Source organism: Microtus pennsylvanicus, chromosome 10 (genome assembly GCF_037038515.1).
Source record: "Microtus pennsylvanicus isolate mMicPen1 chromosome 10, mMicPen1.hap1, whole genome shotgun sequence".
NCBI lineage: Eukaryota > Metazoa > Chordata > Mammalia > Rodentia > Cricetidae > Microtus > Microtus pennsylvanicus.
This window is the reverse complement of record NC_134588.1, coordinates 80,456,144-80,474,532: the sequence shown is the minus strand read 5'-3', so window position 1 is coordinate 80,474,532 and position 18,389 is coordinate 80,456,144. Positions and strand designations below refer to the sequence as shown.

Here is an 18,389-nt window from a genome sequence, read left to right as displayed (position 1 = left end):
GGCTCTTGGGACCAAAGTAAGGAGCATTCAGATGAATCACCCCCATAAAATAACTCTCCACGACACCCCTAACTCCATCCACTGGAGTTTATGTATTTTGTCAGGCAGGCTCTTTCACCATACACCCCATCACTAACCCTTGAACATCTTTATAGACCCCATACATTAAAGTACACCGCAACTCAACAGTTAGAATGTGGTCATGGAATTGCGTGGCCATAACCCTAATTTAAACATTTTCAACACTCCCAGAACAAACTTCATGCCCAGCTAGCCACTTCTAGTTCTGAGATAATTGGCCCTCACCTTGTCATCCTTGCCTAACAGCCACAGGATGGTTAAACTTCTTTCCTGCCAGTGGGTTTTGGGGACTGACTTCTTTTTGAATGCTTTTAAGGCTTTTTAGTTTTAAGTAGTTTCTTCGTTCCGTTTTATGGCAAAATAATATTCCTTAGTGTGGATATTCCTTAGTATACATTTTGTTTATTCATTCATCAGGTGATTTAGATTGTATTTTACTGGCTTCTTCTTGTTTTTGTTTTCTTTTTTTTTAAATTTTGTTTGTTCATTTGAGACAGGGCTTCTCTATGTAGCCCTGGCTGTCCTAGAACTCACTCTGTAGACCAGGATGGCCTCGAACTCAGTGATCCACACGCCTCTGCTTTTAATCTCAGCATTCTTCCTTAGTGCTGGGATTAAAAGTGTGTGGACCATGCCTGGCCTTTTTAAGTCTGCATCCATAAGGGATATTGACTGAAAGTTTTCTCAGGATATGTGTGTGTTCAGTATCTCAGGAATACTGGCTATGTAGAAGGGATTGAGAAGTACATTCTTTTCTATTTATTTGAAGTCTATGAGTAGTGGGTGTTAATTTTTCTTGATATACCTGATAGATTCATCATCCTTTAAAGGAAGCATCTTTTTGTTAATTTCCACTGTTGTCTCCTCATCATTTATTTCTATTGTAGTTTCGTCTCATCTGTCCATCTTGTTTGGCTTGTCCCTGTCCAGTGTCTTCATGTGCAGGATTAAGTTACTGAGCTCTCTCTTCTTTTCCCACATAGACAGTTAGGGCTGTGTCTTCTACGTTCACAGCTGCGACCCATAAATTTTGGTGTGTTGTATTTTCAGCTTCCTCCGCCTCAAAGTGTTTTTGTTTGGCTTTGTTGGATTTTTAGTTTTGAGACAAAAATCTCACAATATATACCCAGTCCAGAAGTTAAAATTCTCCTGCCTCTGCCTCCTCAGTGCTGGGACCACAGGCATGTGCCATCACACTTGGCTCTTAAGCTTTTCAGAATGTTGTTTGTGTCTTCTCTGAGTATTGCAGAGTTCTGTTTAGTCCCCTCACCATTGTCTATCCCTCCAAACTTCATTTTTATTCGTTTCTAATTTGATAAGTCAGTGCACATACTTCTGAATGTCTGAGTCTTGCTTACAGTTTAGTCTGTTGTATGTTCTGGAATATATCCTATGTTGACTTGAGAGGAATGTGTAGTCTGCTATCTTTGTGACTGAGCTAAGTGCACATTTTTGCTGACTTATATTCCTGATTCTATGGGTGTTCTTCATGTCTTCGTGTCGTGTGGAAGATGATCTAATGTTTCCTCTGATGTTCATTTATTTTGTTAAGAAATATGTTCACTTATCTTTGCTTTTTGCTTAAGTAGTCAATCTTTACGAAGTTTATAGTGAATGTAATTGCTACTATGGTAGCTTTGTTATTTTATTTGTTTGTTATTGGGGAACAGGATTCTCATGCTGTAGCCCAGGCTGGCCTTGAACTCATGGCAATTCTGAGAATATAATCAACCACCATCAACCATGGCAAGGTGTGTGTGTGTGTGTGTGTGTGTATATATATATATATATATATATATATATATATATATATATATATATATATATAATTGTTTTGCTATTTTTTCTATTCCTCTTACTTGTTTTCATTGTTGTGTCTTATTTATGCATTACTGGATTTTTCTTTGTTTTACAGAAACTTTCTAGTGTACTGTTTCCTTTTAGCATTTTATTTTAGTTGTCTTAAAAGCTGTTACTAATACTAAAATTAGCCCCCTCTTCAAATTCTGATTAATAGTCTTCACTTCAGTAGCAAAAACTCTTTTTACCATGTATCTCTACTCCCTTCTCGGCCTTTGTGTCATTATTGTGGTATTAATTACATCTTTGTAATTGCCACAGTTTTGTAGGCGATGCTTTGTGGAGTTACTTTTTTAGACAAAAATACACATTTGAACTGTCTTTTATATGTGTAGTTATATGGGTGTTATTTCTTCAAGTGGGTTGGGTGAACGTCTAATGCCTTCTTATTTCACAGAGGTCTCAAGTTAGTATTTCCTATAGGACAGATCTGCTGGGTAGGGAACTTAGAGTCCTTGTCCGTCTGGGTCAGTCTTCGTTTTTCCCTCATATTTCAAGAATGGTTTTCCTGGATATACAGTTCACAGTTGATGGCTTCCCAGTTTCTGTATTTTGGAGGCTTTGTTGGTTTCCTGAGAAGACAGCAGCTAGCTGAATTCACTAAGAATCATGTGTCGGTTTGCTTGCTTTTGCGTCTTTCAAGGTTCTCTGGATTCAGACTGCTTGCCTGCGCATTTGTAGGATGTGAAGCCCAGTTTAGCATCCTTACAGTATTGGCATTCTTAGATCCATGCTTTTCAGCCAGTTTGGAAGATTTTGAATCATTCATTATCTGTATCCTTTCTGCATCCCCCTTTGCCGTAACTCACGTTATGTGGACATTGGTACCCTTAATCATGTACCATCAGGTTCTAAAGTTTGTTTGTTCATTTCTCTCAATGTTTTAAAAATATTTCCCTCAGACTAGATATTTTCAGTTTCTCTCAGATCTGTTGTTGAGGTCTTATCCTAAGTTATCATATTTTTAAACCACAGAATTTCTATTTGATTCTTTTTATAATTTACATCTTTTTATCAATGTTATACAATTAGTGAGATATCAGTATACCCAATTCCCTTTTGTTTTTCTTTCTTAGGCAGGGTCTCACTATGTAGCTCCGGCCGCTGGCCTTGAACTCACAGAGCTCTGCCTGTCTGCTGGGATAAAAGTTGTTTGGGGAGCCCAGTGGTGTCCTTCATTTCTTTGAACATACTTGCAGTCTCTGTCAAGTTTGGAGTTAGTTGAGGGTACTTTCTGTATATTAATTTCTGTGCAAGGCCCTTACTTGGTTTTTTGTGCGTTCTCACTGTAATCTCTAATGAAAATTAGATACAATGGCAGACCCACATCCTCGGCCTCGGAGTTTGCGACACTGTCTTAGTCTCCACTCTTTGCTTGGGAAGAGACCCAAAGTCAGTAAGGGACAGGACACTGACCCTTCCCAGGCTCTCCTGTGCAAGGGCACACACGTGATCTTCTAGAGCTCCAGAATAGGCAGTTCTCCGTCAATATTTCTTTCCCCTGGATGGTCTTTTATTTTTCCCCACCACAGACCAAGCCTTTACCTTTTTTTTTTTTTTTTTTGGTTTTTCGAGACAGGGTTTCTCTGTAGCTTTGGAGCCTGTCCTGGAACTCCCTTTGTAGACCAGGCTGGTCTCGAACTCACAGAGATCCGCCTGCCTCTGCCTCCTGAGTGCTGGGATTACAGGCGTGCGCCACCACCGCCCGGCTTTTACCTTTATTTTTAAAAGCTGCGTATTTATTTAGCTTTCTGCCTCTGTGCTTGTGCCTTCCACACAAGCACAAAAATTGACAATTTCCGGCTTCTCAGTAAGGAAAGCCCGCTTGATCCTGTCATGGACACACTGCGGCGCACCCGAAACTACCGTAGGCCCTGCTGACATGCTTCTTTGTCTTAGACAATCTCAGAAGGACTCACAGCTCTGTCTCACAGCACGAACTCCTTAAAGTCGGCCTGGGCACACATCACATGACGATTTAGGTGCTTTCCCAGCTTTCTTGGTATAAAGAACCCGTGTTGCCAAGGGTTCAAGACAGCCTAGTTTTGTTAGAGGCTGTATTGTAGGAGAGCCTACGATGGTATGTCAAATGCTGGACCATTCTGAGTGCCTCTAAGCACTGTCCCCGGAAGCTCCCTGGATGATCTTCAAACTTAAGCAATATAAAACTTACTTTCTAGCTTTGGCTGAGTGTCTTTGCCCAGTTTGTATCACAGCTCTAACAAGAAAAAATTGCTTCAGATTTTTTTTTCAATTTATTTTTCAAGACAGGGTTTCTCTGTGTAGCCCTGGCTGTCCCGGAACTCACTCTGTAGACCAGGCTAGCCTCGAAATGAGAGATCTACCTGCCCCTACCTCCCGAGGGCTGGGATTAAAGGTGTGCACCATCACTGCCCGGGACTTCTGAGTCTTCTGGACAAATGCCCTGGAAGCAGGGTAAAGCAGGAGTTGGATTAAATGATGGCACCGCCCTGGCACGGGGATTTCTTAGGGAACTCAGTCCAGGTCAGATGATGACAGTGCTTTGGAGACAGGGACTTTTCGAGCAGCTAATTCCTACTAAGGTATGTGAGCAAGTACTCTCTCCTCTGGACAGGGTCTTGTCCCTCTTATTTAAGCTTTACTTGGAGGTGTCAAGGATATAGCACGCCAAGGGCTTGGGCTCAAGGAGGCCGGGAACCACTGGAAGATTATGCAGCCAGCAATGGGACGGGCAGGGCTCTGGATCCAGCCTGCCAGCAGCCAGCATAATTCTCTGCCCCAAAGAGGAATAGCTTTGTCTGTAAGCAAAGCGGGTGCCAGAAGTCTCACCAAGTTTATTAAGATCCGAATTAGCATCTGTATAACTGTGGTGTTGGCCCCTGGAAGATGCCCAGTAAGGGAAATGATTTTTACCCGACGTACCTTTGCTTCCAGGATAGCCTTCATGACCCAGAGAGCACTGTGTGCCAGGCTCTGACCTAGCCACCTCATCTATAGGAAGTGACTCACTCCCTGTGAAACCCTGAAGTCCCTTCTTGGTTTCCCGCTAGAGATGAGGAAGCAGGTGCAGCCTCCCACGAGTGGCCAGCCAGCCGTGGGTTCCCATCCAGCTGCTTGTCCCCCTCTGTGTGCCTGTCACTGTAGCTTGGACCAGCAGCGGTGAGGTCTAGAACATGGCGAACAGCATCCTGTGTCCTTTACTAGTGAAACCTGGAACTAGGGCTGGGTTGTCTCTGGTCATACTGGTTTGGAAGGTGTTGACAGTCAGGCAGAGACCATCCAGGTCTCCTTTGTGGCTCCAGCAGCCAGGTTCTTCTCTGCAGGTCTGTTGCTTTCAGGGCCTGTTTCAGATGGTTGAGGTGTTGAGCGCAGCCAGTCCCCAGTCTGCATAAGCTGATGACTGGATGGGAATCTATGGGCTGCTGTGCTTCTGGCCCTTAACAAGCCAGGTGGACCCTAGGAGCCGTAGCACCAACAGTGTGCAAGGTGTGCAACTCAGGGTTGTGCCAGGGCTACGCAGATACAGCACCTTTACTCGGGGCTCAATCAGGTTGTTAATGACTTTAATAGACTTGATTATTATCAGTGATGGCACAGTGGCCTCTATGATGTAGAACTTTTATGGGTTCAGAGTAGGTGGTACCTGTCCCCTGGCTGGCCAGCCTCGCATATTTTGGAGTTGGGGTGGAGTGACTGTAAAATAATTAAACTTAAAGAATTATCTAGTTTATTATTTTATGTGTATGCATATTTTGCCTGTATGTATGTATGTGCACCGCGTGTGTGTCTGATGCCCACGGAGGGCAGAGAGAATTGAGCCCATGCCTCTGCAAGAGCAACAAGTGCTTTAACCTCCGAGTCATCTCCATCCCCTTGAGAGAGGTTCTTATTTCAGTCTTTTTCCAAGTCTGAACTTAGGCCAAAGCCTCCACTTTGCCTCTGGCCAAGTCTACCCTTGTCGTCCCTTGCAGGCTCCCCACGTCCTGCCTGCTGGACCGCCACAGCCTGAGGTGTGTAGACTCAATGGTGTCACAAGGAATTCCCTTGATGCCTGCCGGTCCTCAGCAGTTCAGGCATGTTTGGGGCATGCTTCAGGCATGGGAGATGAATGGTCTCACCTGGGAAGGGGCGAGGCTACATCTGCTGAGTGCTGGCTGTGCCTGAGTACACATTGAGCCTCCTTCCTCAGCCTCCCCGTGTTGGGAAGGGCTCTGTGAAGGGATGAGACTCCAAGGTTTCCGGGGGGTGACTAACTGAACCCCAGCCTTGCAGATAGTCTCAGGAATGCAACCTGTGACCCTCCCGCCTGTTTCTAAGCACCTAGATCATTACTGTCTATCCAAAGCTCCAGAATAAATTTCTGGAAAGATTGCAGTTTAATAGCCTTTGTCTGCCTGGACAGTGGGTCTTTGAGGTTTCTCTGACTACCTAATAAAGCGTTGTCTGAGGAAATCTCCAGGCACTCTTCCTTCCAGTACCCCGCCCCCACCGCCGTGACCCACACAGACAGCTTCAGAGCCTGCCACCCTGGAGATCCAGAGAGGTGGTGCTGAAGGGATGTTACCCAGACAGGGAGCCACACCTCCCAATAAACTGGCCACTGGGAGGACCGGGAAGTGTGGCTGGGTCACCCAGCATCCTCCTACTCCCTGTGAGGCCCTATTGTCCAGCTAGAGCTCCCTGCGGCGGCCCTGGTGGGGGGCATTCATGAGCTGGGTTCTGAAGCCCATTCTGAGCGAGCGCTATTTGTAGAATCTTCTTAAAATACCACAACAGTGCCATTCACAGAGCGTCTGCCCAAGCATGAACTGCAAAGGCCAGAACAAAGCGCCCCTGTGCCGGCATCCTCCAGGACCTCCGCCAGGGCACACACCCCCTATCCTGGGTGCTTTAAGGCCAGGGTCGAGGGTCCACTGAGGGACTGTGGCTGGGAATGCGTCCTGGGCAAAACTCATGGCTAAGGGAGCCACCGGAGTGCGCGGCGTGACGTTCTGTTTAGGAAGAACTCTGGGTTCCCTTGGTGTTCTCAGAAGACACCTTATCCATCCCGTCATGCTCAGCCCTGAGTGACATCAGGCCTAAAATGTAGCTGGCACAAGTTACAGAGACAGGTGGCCAGGGACTCAGGAGGACAAAGTCCTTAGCCTCCAGCATCCAAGGCCCTGCCCTGGCTCCTAGTGCCTCGTGAGTGCCAGTGTCCAGTTTCAGTATTAGACAGACAGTTAGTGTCCCCACAAGAGGCCTCTTCTCTGTCTCAGCACCTCCACCAGAGTGCTTGTGTTTCGTGACATTAGACACTCACAAACAGGCACCCACCATCACCAGGCACGCTATTAGCGAGTTTTGGGCTGATACAAGCTCAGCAGAGCTAATAGGTAGAGCCTTTCTATGCAAATAGACCGTGTGCTGGCCACTCCCATATGGCTCAGGCTCCAGGTCTGCCCTCTTCCCACTGCCTGCTAAGGCCTTCTGCACTCCTATAAGACAATGCTAGACATTAAGGCTGCAGCCCCAGGCCGTGTGACCATCTGTGCAGGTTACCTGATGTTTTTGTCCCTTCCAGAGGGATCCCAAGTTGCACAGAAAACCACTCCTAAGGGAGCTGTTTAGGTCTCTGGAGGATAAGAAGTATGTGCAGAAGGGCAAGCCAGCCTCTCTCTCCGGCAGCCAGGACCGAAAGCAGCTAGGCCAGCCAAGACCACTGTAGAGTCCTTGAGTAGTGCGTTTGTCTTTGGCAGGCCCCCACTCAGCCCTAGTAATAAGTACTCAGGACGTACATAGGCTCTCCCTGGCTGGTGGTTGGGTGTTGACACACAGGGCCACCTGAGGAGACACCCTGTCTGGCAGTGCCTGTCTGCTGGGGCAAGGAGCAGCAAGAGTTAGACAACAAGGATGGTTTGGGGATTCTCAACACCACCACCACTACCACCAACAAAAGCCTGCATCCCCATGAAAAGGAGGCCCAAGTCTTTGCATCTCACACCCACCTAGAGGGAAGCAGGCACCTTTCGACAGGCAGGTCTACACTGCTTATTGCCACATGTTTCCAGCAATCCCTGTCCCTGAGGCTGTTTCCCCATCACTACAGTGGGATCCCTGATGCCTCAGCTCAGGGCCGCTGCGGGAATCTGGTGAGCCTTGTGATGAGTGTGTCTAGCTGAGCAGGGCCTGTCCCTGGCCCGTCTTAGCTTTAAGTGCCTCATGAATTAATGGGAGTTTCTGTGACTCCCTCCATCTTGTCTCATGCCTCTTGAGGTCCCGCTCTCAGCTGGACCACGTATCATCCTGGTATCTTCAGAACAGCTACATCCACGAGGTGGCTGTCCTATAGAGGATATGCAGAAGGCCACTCCTCGTGGCCATTTTGTGGTTGAAGAGCTGGCACGCCAAGGCACACTTTGAACAGTAGGTATCTGTTGGCAGTGGCGTACAAAAAGGTGGACTTTTCTGAGCTCTGGGCCCTTCTTTCTTCCCTTGGTGTTAGCTGTTGCTGTTGTGTCTGTGGTGGTCAGCATGCAGCCTGCGGGTGTGATTGTGTGTGCATCTGTGCGCTAACCCTGGCTAATGTAGCTAGCCAGCTTGCCCTGGGGATCCCTGACCTATGCCTCCCACGTTCTGGGGCTGCAGGGAGCCGCCATGCTCATCCAGCTTTTATGTGGGTTCTGGGGATTTGAACTCTAGTCCTCATGTTGCTTCCCAGGCACACTCTGTCCGTTTTGATGATCTGGCCTAATCCAGCATATTCCAGGGAGCCAGTAAAGCCTGCACATCACGAGGGTGTGTAACATGAGAGGAAGTGCACCCAGAAGCTCCCTGGACTCGACACATTGCCCACTTTCCCCCCATCCCTCCCATTCATTGCTCTTCTGTCCCCAACAACAGATAATTATAGTTGGGGGAGCCACTTCTGGATACTATGGGGTTGCTGTGATATCTGTCCATGGAGGGACAGGTGATTGACTCTGCTAGTCATGGCCTCACACTGAGGATGGCTAAGGTGATGGAGAGCGGTGGGAATCAGGTCACAGTTGGGACCTTCCCCAAGGCCAGGACCCAGCCCCACCTATGACTGGGCCTGAGGAGGACAGGACTGAAGGGGTGCAGTTTTGCTCTCAACCCCCTGAGCCTTGCTGAAGACCACGGACAGATAGTCCTACTGTTGGAACAGCGTTAGCAGTTCCTTCTGTAGAAAGCAGAAAGATAAGACCATGTAAGACCATCTAGGATACCATTCATGGAGCCTACAGTATAAATGGTTGCCTCTAGAGGGCGCTGTGTTCATTTAGACTACAAGGTGAATGACAACTTTTTGGAGTAGTGCCGGGGACTGGTACTCGGTAGTAGAATGTGTTAAACCTACAAGCTGCACTAGCAAAGAGACTTCCTACTTGTCTTGTGTAGCTGGCCTACAGGCAGGAGAGAAACTAGAGACGCTAAACAGAAACAGAACTATTTGGCTTGAAAATGAAGTGTGGGAAATGTGCCAGGTAAAGCCCCAGGGCCCCTCACAGCTGTGGGGGTGGAATGCATCCATCTTGAAACAGGGCTTTGGTGAGAGATGTGTGGTGGCGCTATCGAACCAGGGAGCAGTGTCTGTGTGCTCAGCCAGAGAGGGGCAGGACTGGGGTGACCTGTCTGCAGAGCCCCTCGGGCCTTGGCTGTATGGCATGTCATCGTCCCCTGGGATTGTATCCACTGGACCCGCCTCTTCTGCCGGCTGTGTGGCATGTCATCGTCCCCTGGGATTGTATCCACTGGACCCGCCTCTCCAGCTGGCTGTGTGGCATGTCATCGTCCCCTGGGACTGTATTTACTGGACCCGTCTCTCCAGCTGGCTGTGTGGCATGTCATCGTCCCCTGGGATTGTATCCACTGGACCCGCCTCTCCTGCCGGCTGAACTTCATACAGGCCTTTGACTGCATCTCATCTCTTCCCCCTTGCAGCCCGCTTGGCCCACTCTTTGCACCTTGGGCTGGAAGACGATGCCAGAGTCAGGTGCATGGAGTTTAGGCTGCAATTCCTTTCCCCCACCCCAGATTTTCAGAAGAAACTGGCTAGGCCAGCCAGTTCTCTTCCTCCAGGGGTCCAAGGTTTAGTGTTGTGGGACTGGGCTGGGGTCTGTGCTGGGGGTGTCGTCATAATAAACTTCAGTCCTTTGGTCCAGCGCCTTCCCACTGGGTACTGAAGAACTGATGTCTGCTGCCTCCCTTTAATTTGGCTTCTTTTGTTTTTAAATTGTTTTTATTGTGCTATGTATTTTTCTCCACTCCCCTCCCTCCCCTTTTCCCTTCTCCTTTTACCCTCTGCCATGATCCCCACACTCCCAATTTACTCCGGAGATCTTGTCTTTTTCTACTTCCCATGTAGATTAGATCCACGTATGTCTGTCTTAGGGCCCTCTTTGTTGTCTAGGTTCTACGGGGTTGTGAATTGTGAGCTGGTTTTTCTTTGCTTTATGTCTAAAAGCCACTTATGAGTGATTACTTGTTATATTTGTCTTTCTGGATCTGGGTTACCTCACTTAATATGATGTTTTCTGGATCCACCCATTTCCCAGGAAATTTCAAGATGTCATTATTTTTTTTCCACTGTGTAGTACTCCATTGTGTATATCTTTATCCACTCTTCGGTGGAGGGGCATTTTTGGGTATATACCCAAAGGATGCTCAATCATGCCGCAAGGACATGTGCTCAACTGTATTCATAGTAGCATTATTTATCATAGCCAGAACCTGGAAACAACCTAATTGGCTTCTTAAGCAAGTTCTCTGCAGCCTGTTTGTTTATCATGGATGGTCTGCCGAGGACTCCAGCTGGGATCTTGCCGTTTTTTGTATCCTCAGGTCTAGTGTAACGCCCCTCTATCTGGACAACAGGTCTCAAACACTGCCATGAAGGCGTACATCAGCCACAGGGACAAAACTGAGCAGACACGGGTGGTACCCGATACACCAGGATGATGATGCTCAGCATCAGAGCCTGAGGCCAGACCGTTGTGGAAAGGGGCACAGGGAATCTGTGGGTAGGGTTAGGTTTGGGGCAGTGGTTAGTGAGCTGCTAGTTCTGTGTCCAGTTTGGGATCAATGAAGGGCACAGGGTGAGAAGCATTTCCAGAATTTTTAAGTGTTCGATGCCTCAATTAGAGTGGTTTCTGTTTACTCTCACATGTAGTTTCTAGAAACAAAATTGGCGGAGCACAGCGAGGCTTGGAGGCCTCTTCTCACTCACAGGACCCTTCTGCCTATGTAGGCTTCGCTCCTACTCAGGCCTGGCGTTACTCTCTGCCCAGGCTGATCTGGGCTCCAGGGCTGCTTCCCCGTCACCATCCAGACCCTTCCTACCCCTAGTTCATGGCCAGGTTCTGTGATCCCATCAAGAGAGCCACCCTGCCCGTCTATCCTGGGTACCTGCAGAATGTCCTATCCACCTCTCAACCCCCAATGTCCTTCTCGCCCTTTCTTCTCAGTTCAGAGGATCAGAAGTGTTTCTGTCAGATCTCCCTGACTCACAGACCTTTCCCAGAAAGGCAACCCTGTGTTGACTCTGAAAGTATTAAAAAGCAGTGATGTGGGTTCCTGTGGTGGGCCCTGACAAGGTATGCCACAGAGCGAACACTCCACGTGCAATGGAGTTAGCACAAGGGGTTCATTGGGGGAGGAGGGGAGAGCAAAAGAGTGAAAGGCTGTTTTGGGGAGTGGGGACATGAGAGAGGCAGGCAGGCAGGCAGGCAGGCAGACAGACAGACAGACAGACAGATCAGACAAGAGAGCAAGAAGGCGGCAAAAGAAGCAAGAAGAGCAAGCAAGAGAACTGTGACTGGCTAATGGACACTTTCCCATAGCTCACTGTGATGATGTAACCACCTCAGCCATTGTGGTGGGAACTGACAGTCTCCTTTTCAGCTTAGGGTCCCTTCCCTGGCTCTGGTGTTCCTGGGCCTCCTCCACTTGAGAAGCAGTGTTCCTGGTTCCCCACCTAAACCCTGTGCACCCTTTTCCTCGGTTCTGTAGTGGGGGACCTCACACACTGTGTGCGTCAGGGTGCCTTGCAGACCCCTCTGAGCGCCACCCCGGCACTTCTGACTGGGCCAGCTCTCCGGAGAGGGGCACTCAGAACTTCAGGAGCACCCTTGGTGGTAGAGGATACTCTGGAAGGACAGTGCTTACTCACCACAGCAGTGGCCAGTCAGTCCCTCTGAGGGACAGCTTCCATGGGGGTGTACTTGCTCAGGCTTTGAGATAGGAACCTCAGATCAAGGTGAATAATGGGGGCGGTGTATTTCTCAGTTGCAATAGGAGTAGTTGTGAGTTCTTATTGAATAGGCCTTCCTGGGCACCCACACGAAACCAAGCCCTCTAGGTGTGTATGGAGAGGATTAGGATAACTGTCCAGTTCAATCCTGGAAACCCAGATAGCATCAGAGAGGACCTGTGGCACCATTAGACTGAGAGGGTACTCAGAGCTTGCTTGCCCCCCCTGGGCCTGGGAAACTCACGCCTGGGCACTGAGGCTAATGGCAGCGAGCTTACAGAATGACTGAGCAGGGAATGCTGCATGAGCAGGTTGGTGGCTTGGTGGTATGGTTGTTATGGCAACCACAGCCCTTAGGGGCCTAGTTAATCTCTCTGAGGCTGACATCAGTTTATGTCCCTAGCACATGACACAATGTCTGTCATACACTAGAGCTTCAGTAACCACACGTAGAAGAAGAAAAGGGAGGGGCGGGAGGGTTGACTCTGCTCTTCCAGAGGGTCTGGACTTGAGTCCCAGCACCTTCATGGTGGCTCACGACTGAAACTCAGCCAGAGGTATCTGATGCCCTCTTCTGGCCGCCATAGGTACTGCATGCACCATGCAGCTGGTGCACAGACATACAGGTGAGCAAAAACACCCATACACAGAAAATAAAAGAAAAACAAATTAAAAAAAAAAAAACCAACTTTTTTTTAAAGGGGTGGGGATGGGGTGGGTGTGGAGGAAATTTAAAGGAAGCTGAAGGAGAAGTGGGACCACTTGATCTGGATCTGGACTGAGCAGAAGTTGACCGGGTGAGCAGATGGGAAGTCGGTCTGTTTGACAGAGAAAGATGAACTGAGCATGGCTGGAAGTGCATGGAACACCTCAGGCACAAGCACACACAGGGTGAGATGGGGGAGTTGAGATTGAGGCTGCAAAGGTGGTTGCAGTTCAAACAGGATCTGTGGTGAAATCAGGGTTAGGACCGAGGGTACCTCTGGACTTCCCACTGGGTGGGGAAGATCTGACTTACATTTCAGGGACTACTACTGAGCCAGGCCCCTGTACCACTTCTGTAAATGCCCCTGGGAAGGCCACTTGCAGATTTATTGCAGAGTCAAATGTTCCCTCAGCCCTGAGGAAAACCCCAGGGAGATGCCGGAAGGAGTGAGACTGCCTTGTTGATAGGTAGAGAGGCTCCTGGGAGCGCGTTGGCCTTTCCAGAGCAGGACTGACCCAGCTTCCCCAGGGCCAAGCATACCGAGGGCCTTTTACCAGGAGGAGAAAGTACTGACACTTGGGGACCCTTTACAGTCTCTCTTCCCATGCGCCTGGGATTCCCCTTTTCCTGAAGCAGACCTCGGCCCCTGTGTCCTGCTGTCCTGGTAGAAGTAAGCATGCTAACTCTCCACTGCTAGCAAGTCACCCTCCCAGGCAGGCGGCGGCCTGCTTCTCACCCTGGACCATCCCACGCCCCTGGAGCAGCTTCACCACCTTGTGTTGTTTGGATGTGTGTACTTGATGTAGTTAAGCAACACATTTGAGTCTGCAGGTTCCCTGCCTCTATATTCAAACAGCTATAGGCTGAAAATATTCCCATGAAAAATTGATTCCTATTAGAATATGGACAACCATCCCTAAATAACGTTTAGCATGTTGCCATGGATTCTGTACTACAGTAGTCAAGAGAGGATGTGTGTGTGCAAGTTGCATGCAAATGCCAGGTCATTTTATAAGGGGGGCTTGAGGCGGCACAGTCTGGACCCAGACCCCCTCAGGTAGGGAGGGCCCACTGTTTTACCCACTCCACCAGAGAGGAGGGCTACAGCTGTTTTCAGAAGATGGGCCGCCCCTTGGCAGACTTGCAATAACCACCTGTACTAAGCTGGAAATCAATTGCTTTCCCTTGGAGTAAACTGTGAAGAGGAGAATGGTGTAGTTTGCCGGAGGGCGACTCTTGCGAGGAGGCCCTGAGGGGAAAGGAAGCAAGGCAGAGTGGTTGGTGACAGGCAGGTGGAGGAGAGCTGGTTCTGAAGGGGTGGGTGATGCCATAAGGAAGTGGGCAAATAAATGGCTTCTTCTTGTGTCCCTATTCACCAAAACCTGGTGCATGTCTTCCTGCCACAGCCATTCGGGAAGTTTCTCTGGAGCTGCCCAATGCCACAGGCTGTGCTGGCATAGTTTTGCCCTGGTAGGAGGAAACTTCAATTAAGAAGATTCTTCAGTAAGATAGGGCTGCAGGCGAGCCTATAGGGCACTGGTGATTGATGGAGCAGGGCCCAGCCCATTGTGGGCAGGACCATCCCTGCGCTGGTGGGCCTGGGTCCTCTAAGAAAGCACTCTGAGTGCACCAGTAAGCAGCTTCCCTCCATAGCCTCTGCATCAGCTCCTGCCTCCAGGTTCCTGTCCGGTTTGAGTTCCTGTCTTGTCTTCTTCAGTGATGAACAGACAAGTGGAAGTCAGATAAACCCTTTCCTCCCTAACATGCTTTTGGTCATGGTGCTTCACTATAGCACAGATAACCCTAAGACACAGGTTCTGACCCCGTGTCCTGGGAGAGAGAATGATGCTGGGGGAGGCAGGCAAGGCTGGACCAGCCAGCCGGCTTTGTTTCAGGGATGCAGGAAACAGCACCAGTGTGGTGACTTCTTTCTCGGGAAGAATCCAGTTAAGTTCAGGTACTGACGCTGCACTTCCCAGAGATGGAGCTTTCCTGGCACTTTGGCTTTCTTGCTTGTGACAAAGCGGGAAGAGGTCCACGTCAGAGGAGGAGGGTATCTCCTAAGCATTCTTTCTAGTCTCCTCCTGAACCCCAAGAGGTAGGCTCAATCACTGGCCACATTTAGCTCACAAAGAGAAGATGGCCTGAGGAGGGAGGCCGAGGTGGGAGGATGGCAAGTTTGAAGTCAGCCTGGGCAACTTAGTGAGTTCGAGGCCAGTCTAGATCAACGACATAATGTGACCCTTTCTCAAAACACTTAGAGAAACCAAACCAAAAGAGCACAGCAACAGCAAGCATACAAACAAACAAACAAACCTAAAAGGAAACAAACACAAAGTAAGTAGCTCACACCTGGCTGCAGTAAGCTCTGTGTGGTGCAGCTTTTACCCCGTGCTCATTCATCGGCAGACACTGCCAGAGACAGCAACCCTCAGCTTGGAGCCCTGTTCCTAGCACACCTTTCCGGGCTGACCCTGCAGCTGACCAAGGTCAGGAACTTGCTGAGCTCTGGGCTAGGATGCAGGACAGGAGCCCAGATGCAGACCAGCCTGCGGTGTGATTTCTAGGGTGCCTCCCTCCATTTCACCCCAGTATCTGTGTACTCTGGGAAGTGCTCACGGGGATCCCCGCCTTGGACAGTCCCAACTTTCAGGTCCTGCAAAATGCAGAAGTCCCTCACAAGCGAGAGATGAAAGAGCCTACCTTAGGCCCCACAGCTTATACTGCTCGGCAGCTAGACAGAGCAGCCGCCGGCTTCGCTGCCTGCTGTATGGGCACCTGGCTGTCACTCCAGGTTCAGCCGTGCCCAGTCTTCCTTTCCTCATTGGTCCCTCACTCACCTCACCATGCCTTTCTGCCTCTCCAAGTATCTGAAGAGGAACAGGCGCCTGTCCAGGGGTAAGTGGACAATCAGAATCCCAGCAGCCTGGGAACCTGGAAAGCCACCCTTGCAGGGCAAGCAATATTTGCTGCCCCCGAGCCAGTAAAGAGAGCTGAAGGAAGGAGGGCAAGTTCAGTCCAGTCAGCCCGGCAGGATGGGCAACTGAGGCTGCACCCTGCGGATTCTGTGTGGGTGCCTCAGCTGCATCACTGGCCACAGCTGGCCACACACACATCGGCAGGCTGCCTGTCTGTCTGCAGTGGGGACTGTGAGCATTTCTGTCACTTGATCTTGTCCGCCCTTGTTGTTCATCTATTGTCTTCTGTGTGTTCTGTGTGTACGCCCTCTATGCCAGGCTCTTCTCATACGTGGCACTAGATACAGACAAAGTGACGGTGGTCAGGCAAGCAGCCTAAGTTTCTCACGTCAGCATACTCTGTGTGCTCAAATATATTGGATGCTATGGGACAGTGGTGGCTGACAAGGAGCATAGTTGGAGATGAGAGGTCAGGAAAGAGTCTCCAAGGTGACATTCAAAGAGAGACATGAATGAAGCGAGGGGCAAGCCATGCCAATGTCTGGAAGAGCAGCTTTCTGAGCACTGGACAGGGAACGAGCAGATACAAACCATGAAACAAGAGACCGTGCTTGATAACGCCACTTCCAGAGAGGAGGCGACCAGGGACAAAAGGGCAGGAGTGGGGTCTGGAGCCTGAGGATGTTAGCAGGACTGTGGCTGGTATGGGGGCTCCTGGGAGGACCGAGCAAGGTGTCAGGTGCTTTTAGTCTTCACCGGGTCCCTGTGGCTTCTGTCTTGGGGACAGATTTATGGAGTCAGAAGAGAGATTCCTAGACATGCCAGCCCTCCAGCTGACAAATGACTGTGATCTCAACCAGGTAGCCCGTGAAAAGCGATCCAGTTCTGGAGATATTCAGAAAGACGAGCAAATAGGTTTTGCTGACACACTACGAGATGTGAGAGTGGAACAGAGGTTGTGCCTGTTTCCAGTCTGAGTCCCTGAAAGCAGGAGTTGCCCCCAGCGGAGAGGATGGCCAAGCCATGCCCAGAGATGGGATTGGTTCAGGTCTGGAGGGAGGGACAGTGGTCAGTTTGGAAGTCAAGACCACACAGCCCGCACTGAAGCCTTGTGTGAGGCCAGTGAGCACCCCCCCTCCACTGCCACTTCCAAGGAGTCTATGTAAGGGCAAGGAGAGGAGGACCCAGGTTCTCTCCAGCTCTCTGCCTTGACTGCCGGACACTGAATGGAACGAGGTTTGATAGGACGGTAGGGGTCTCTCGTGGACCTGCCACATTATGCCTGTGCTGTATCGTATCACATGGCTGTGGAATTAAAGTCAGTCAGACTCACAGACATTGTATGTTAGATAGGTCTCTATCAGTGGTGGTTTTGCCCCCCAAGGAGCATCTGACAATGTGGAGGTGTTTGCTGTGGTCACAGCCTCCGAAGGGAGGAGAGGTTGCTGCCAGTCTGTCTAGTGGGTAGAGCCCAGGGGCTCACTTTAAACATCCTGCTTATTGTGTGCAAAACGGACCCCACCCACCCTAAAGTACCTTCTGGCCCCAAGTTGGGACTGCCCACTCTCCTTGTGTTTAACTGGATGTGGTAATAAAAGTGGACGCAAGGCCTTGCTGGCTGGCCTAGGTGCAAAGCCAAGCTGGTGTTCCCTTTCATCCTAACAAGATGGCGCCTTCACTTTCTCCACCCCCAAGGCGTGGGACTTTGATGCTTTGTGGATTAAGTCCACGTGCTCCTCACACATTGTTATGCTCATTACTGATCCCCAAATGGATTCATGGAGCCCCATTTCTGATGCAAATTACACAAGGGTCTTTAATATACAAACTTGAGTTTGGACCACGCCTTTCCAGCGCCCCAGAGTGGTGGATGAGGAAAGTGTGTGGCGGAGAATCTGTGGAGGGGAGAACTTTGAAAAGGGAATGCCATAATCAGGGGAGTTCATGTCCTGTCGTCTAGGGATTGGGTAAGAAGGGCATAGGGTAAGGTAGTTTCTGAAACCCCAACAAAGAACCATACATTATTGACAGGGTATCTTCAAAGATAGGATGCCTCTCAGGAACATTTGGACCTCTTTAAATTTCATGGTCCTGCTCCTTAATAGGTGATTTCTTAGGGTGTCCATTCAAATTCCGCACATTTCTGGAGCTGACATCGCCTCGCCCCCCTCATCACATGGCTTAAGTTGAAGCCCCTTCTTTAAAACGGAGTTTGCAAAGTCAGGTCCTCACAACAGGGGGTTGATCTGAGCTAAGCTGAGGGTTGATCCCCTAGGAGGAGGGATACCACTGTCCAGCATGCATGGTAGGCAGCATAGTGACCACACGGACTTGTTTAAAAAGGAGGGCAGAGGAATGCCTCGGCTCAGGGGACAAACATTGGCTGCACGAGTCTGACCATGTGAGTTCAATCCCCGGAACTCACGTGGTGGGAGAGCCGAATCTCACAAGTTGTCCTTTGACCCCACATGAACATCCATGTGCATGCCGCTTGCATGTGTGAATATACGTGCGCGCGCACACACACGCACATGCGCACACACACGCACACTATAATAGAAGGACTTTAAAGATGGCTCAGCGTTTGAGA

General features: G+C 49.6%; 1 protein-coding gene across 10 annotated transcripts in view; it reads left to right on the top strand.

Annotated features, from left to right (window-relative positions):
* The window catches only part of Arhgap22 (Rho GTPase activating protein 22), a 156,830-nt gene that overhangs the window by 108,284 nt on the left and 30,157 nt on the right, over nt 1-18,389 (top strand). Inside the window, exon 1 of one of the 10 annotated variants that reach the window (XM_075988746.1) lies at nt 15,659-15,779. The exons of the other annotated variants lie outside the window; for them this stretch is intronic. Coding sequence (XP_075844861.1) covers nt 15,728-15,779 — 52 coding nt within the window. The 5' untranslated portion in view covers nt 15,659-15,727. Of the gene's footprint in view, nt 1-15,658; nt 15,780-18,389 lie in introns of those variants that run through there. 10 annotated transcript variants of the gene reach the window in all.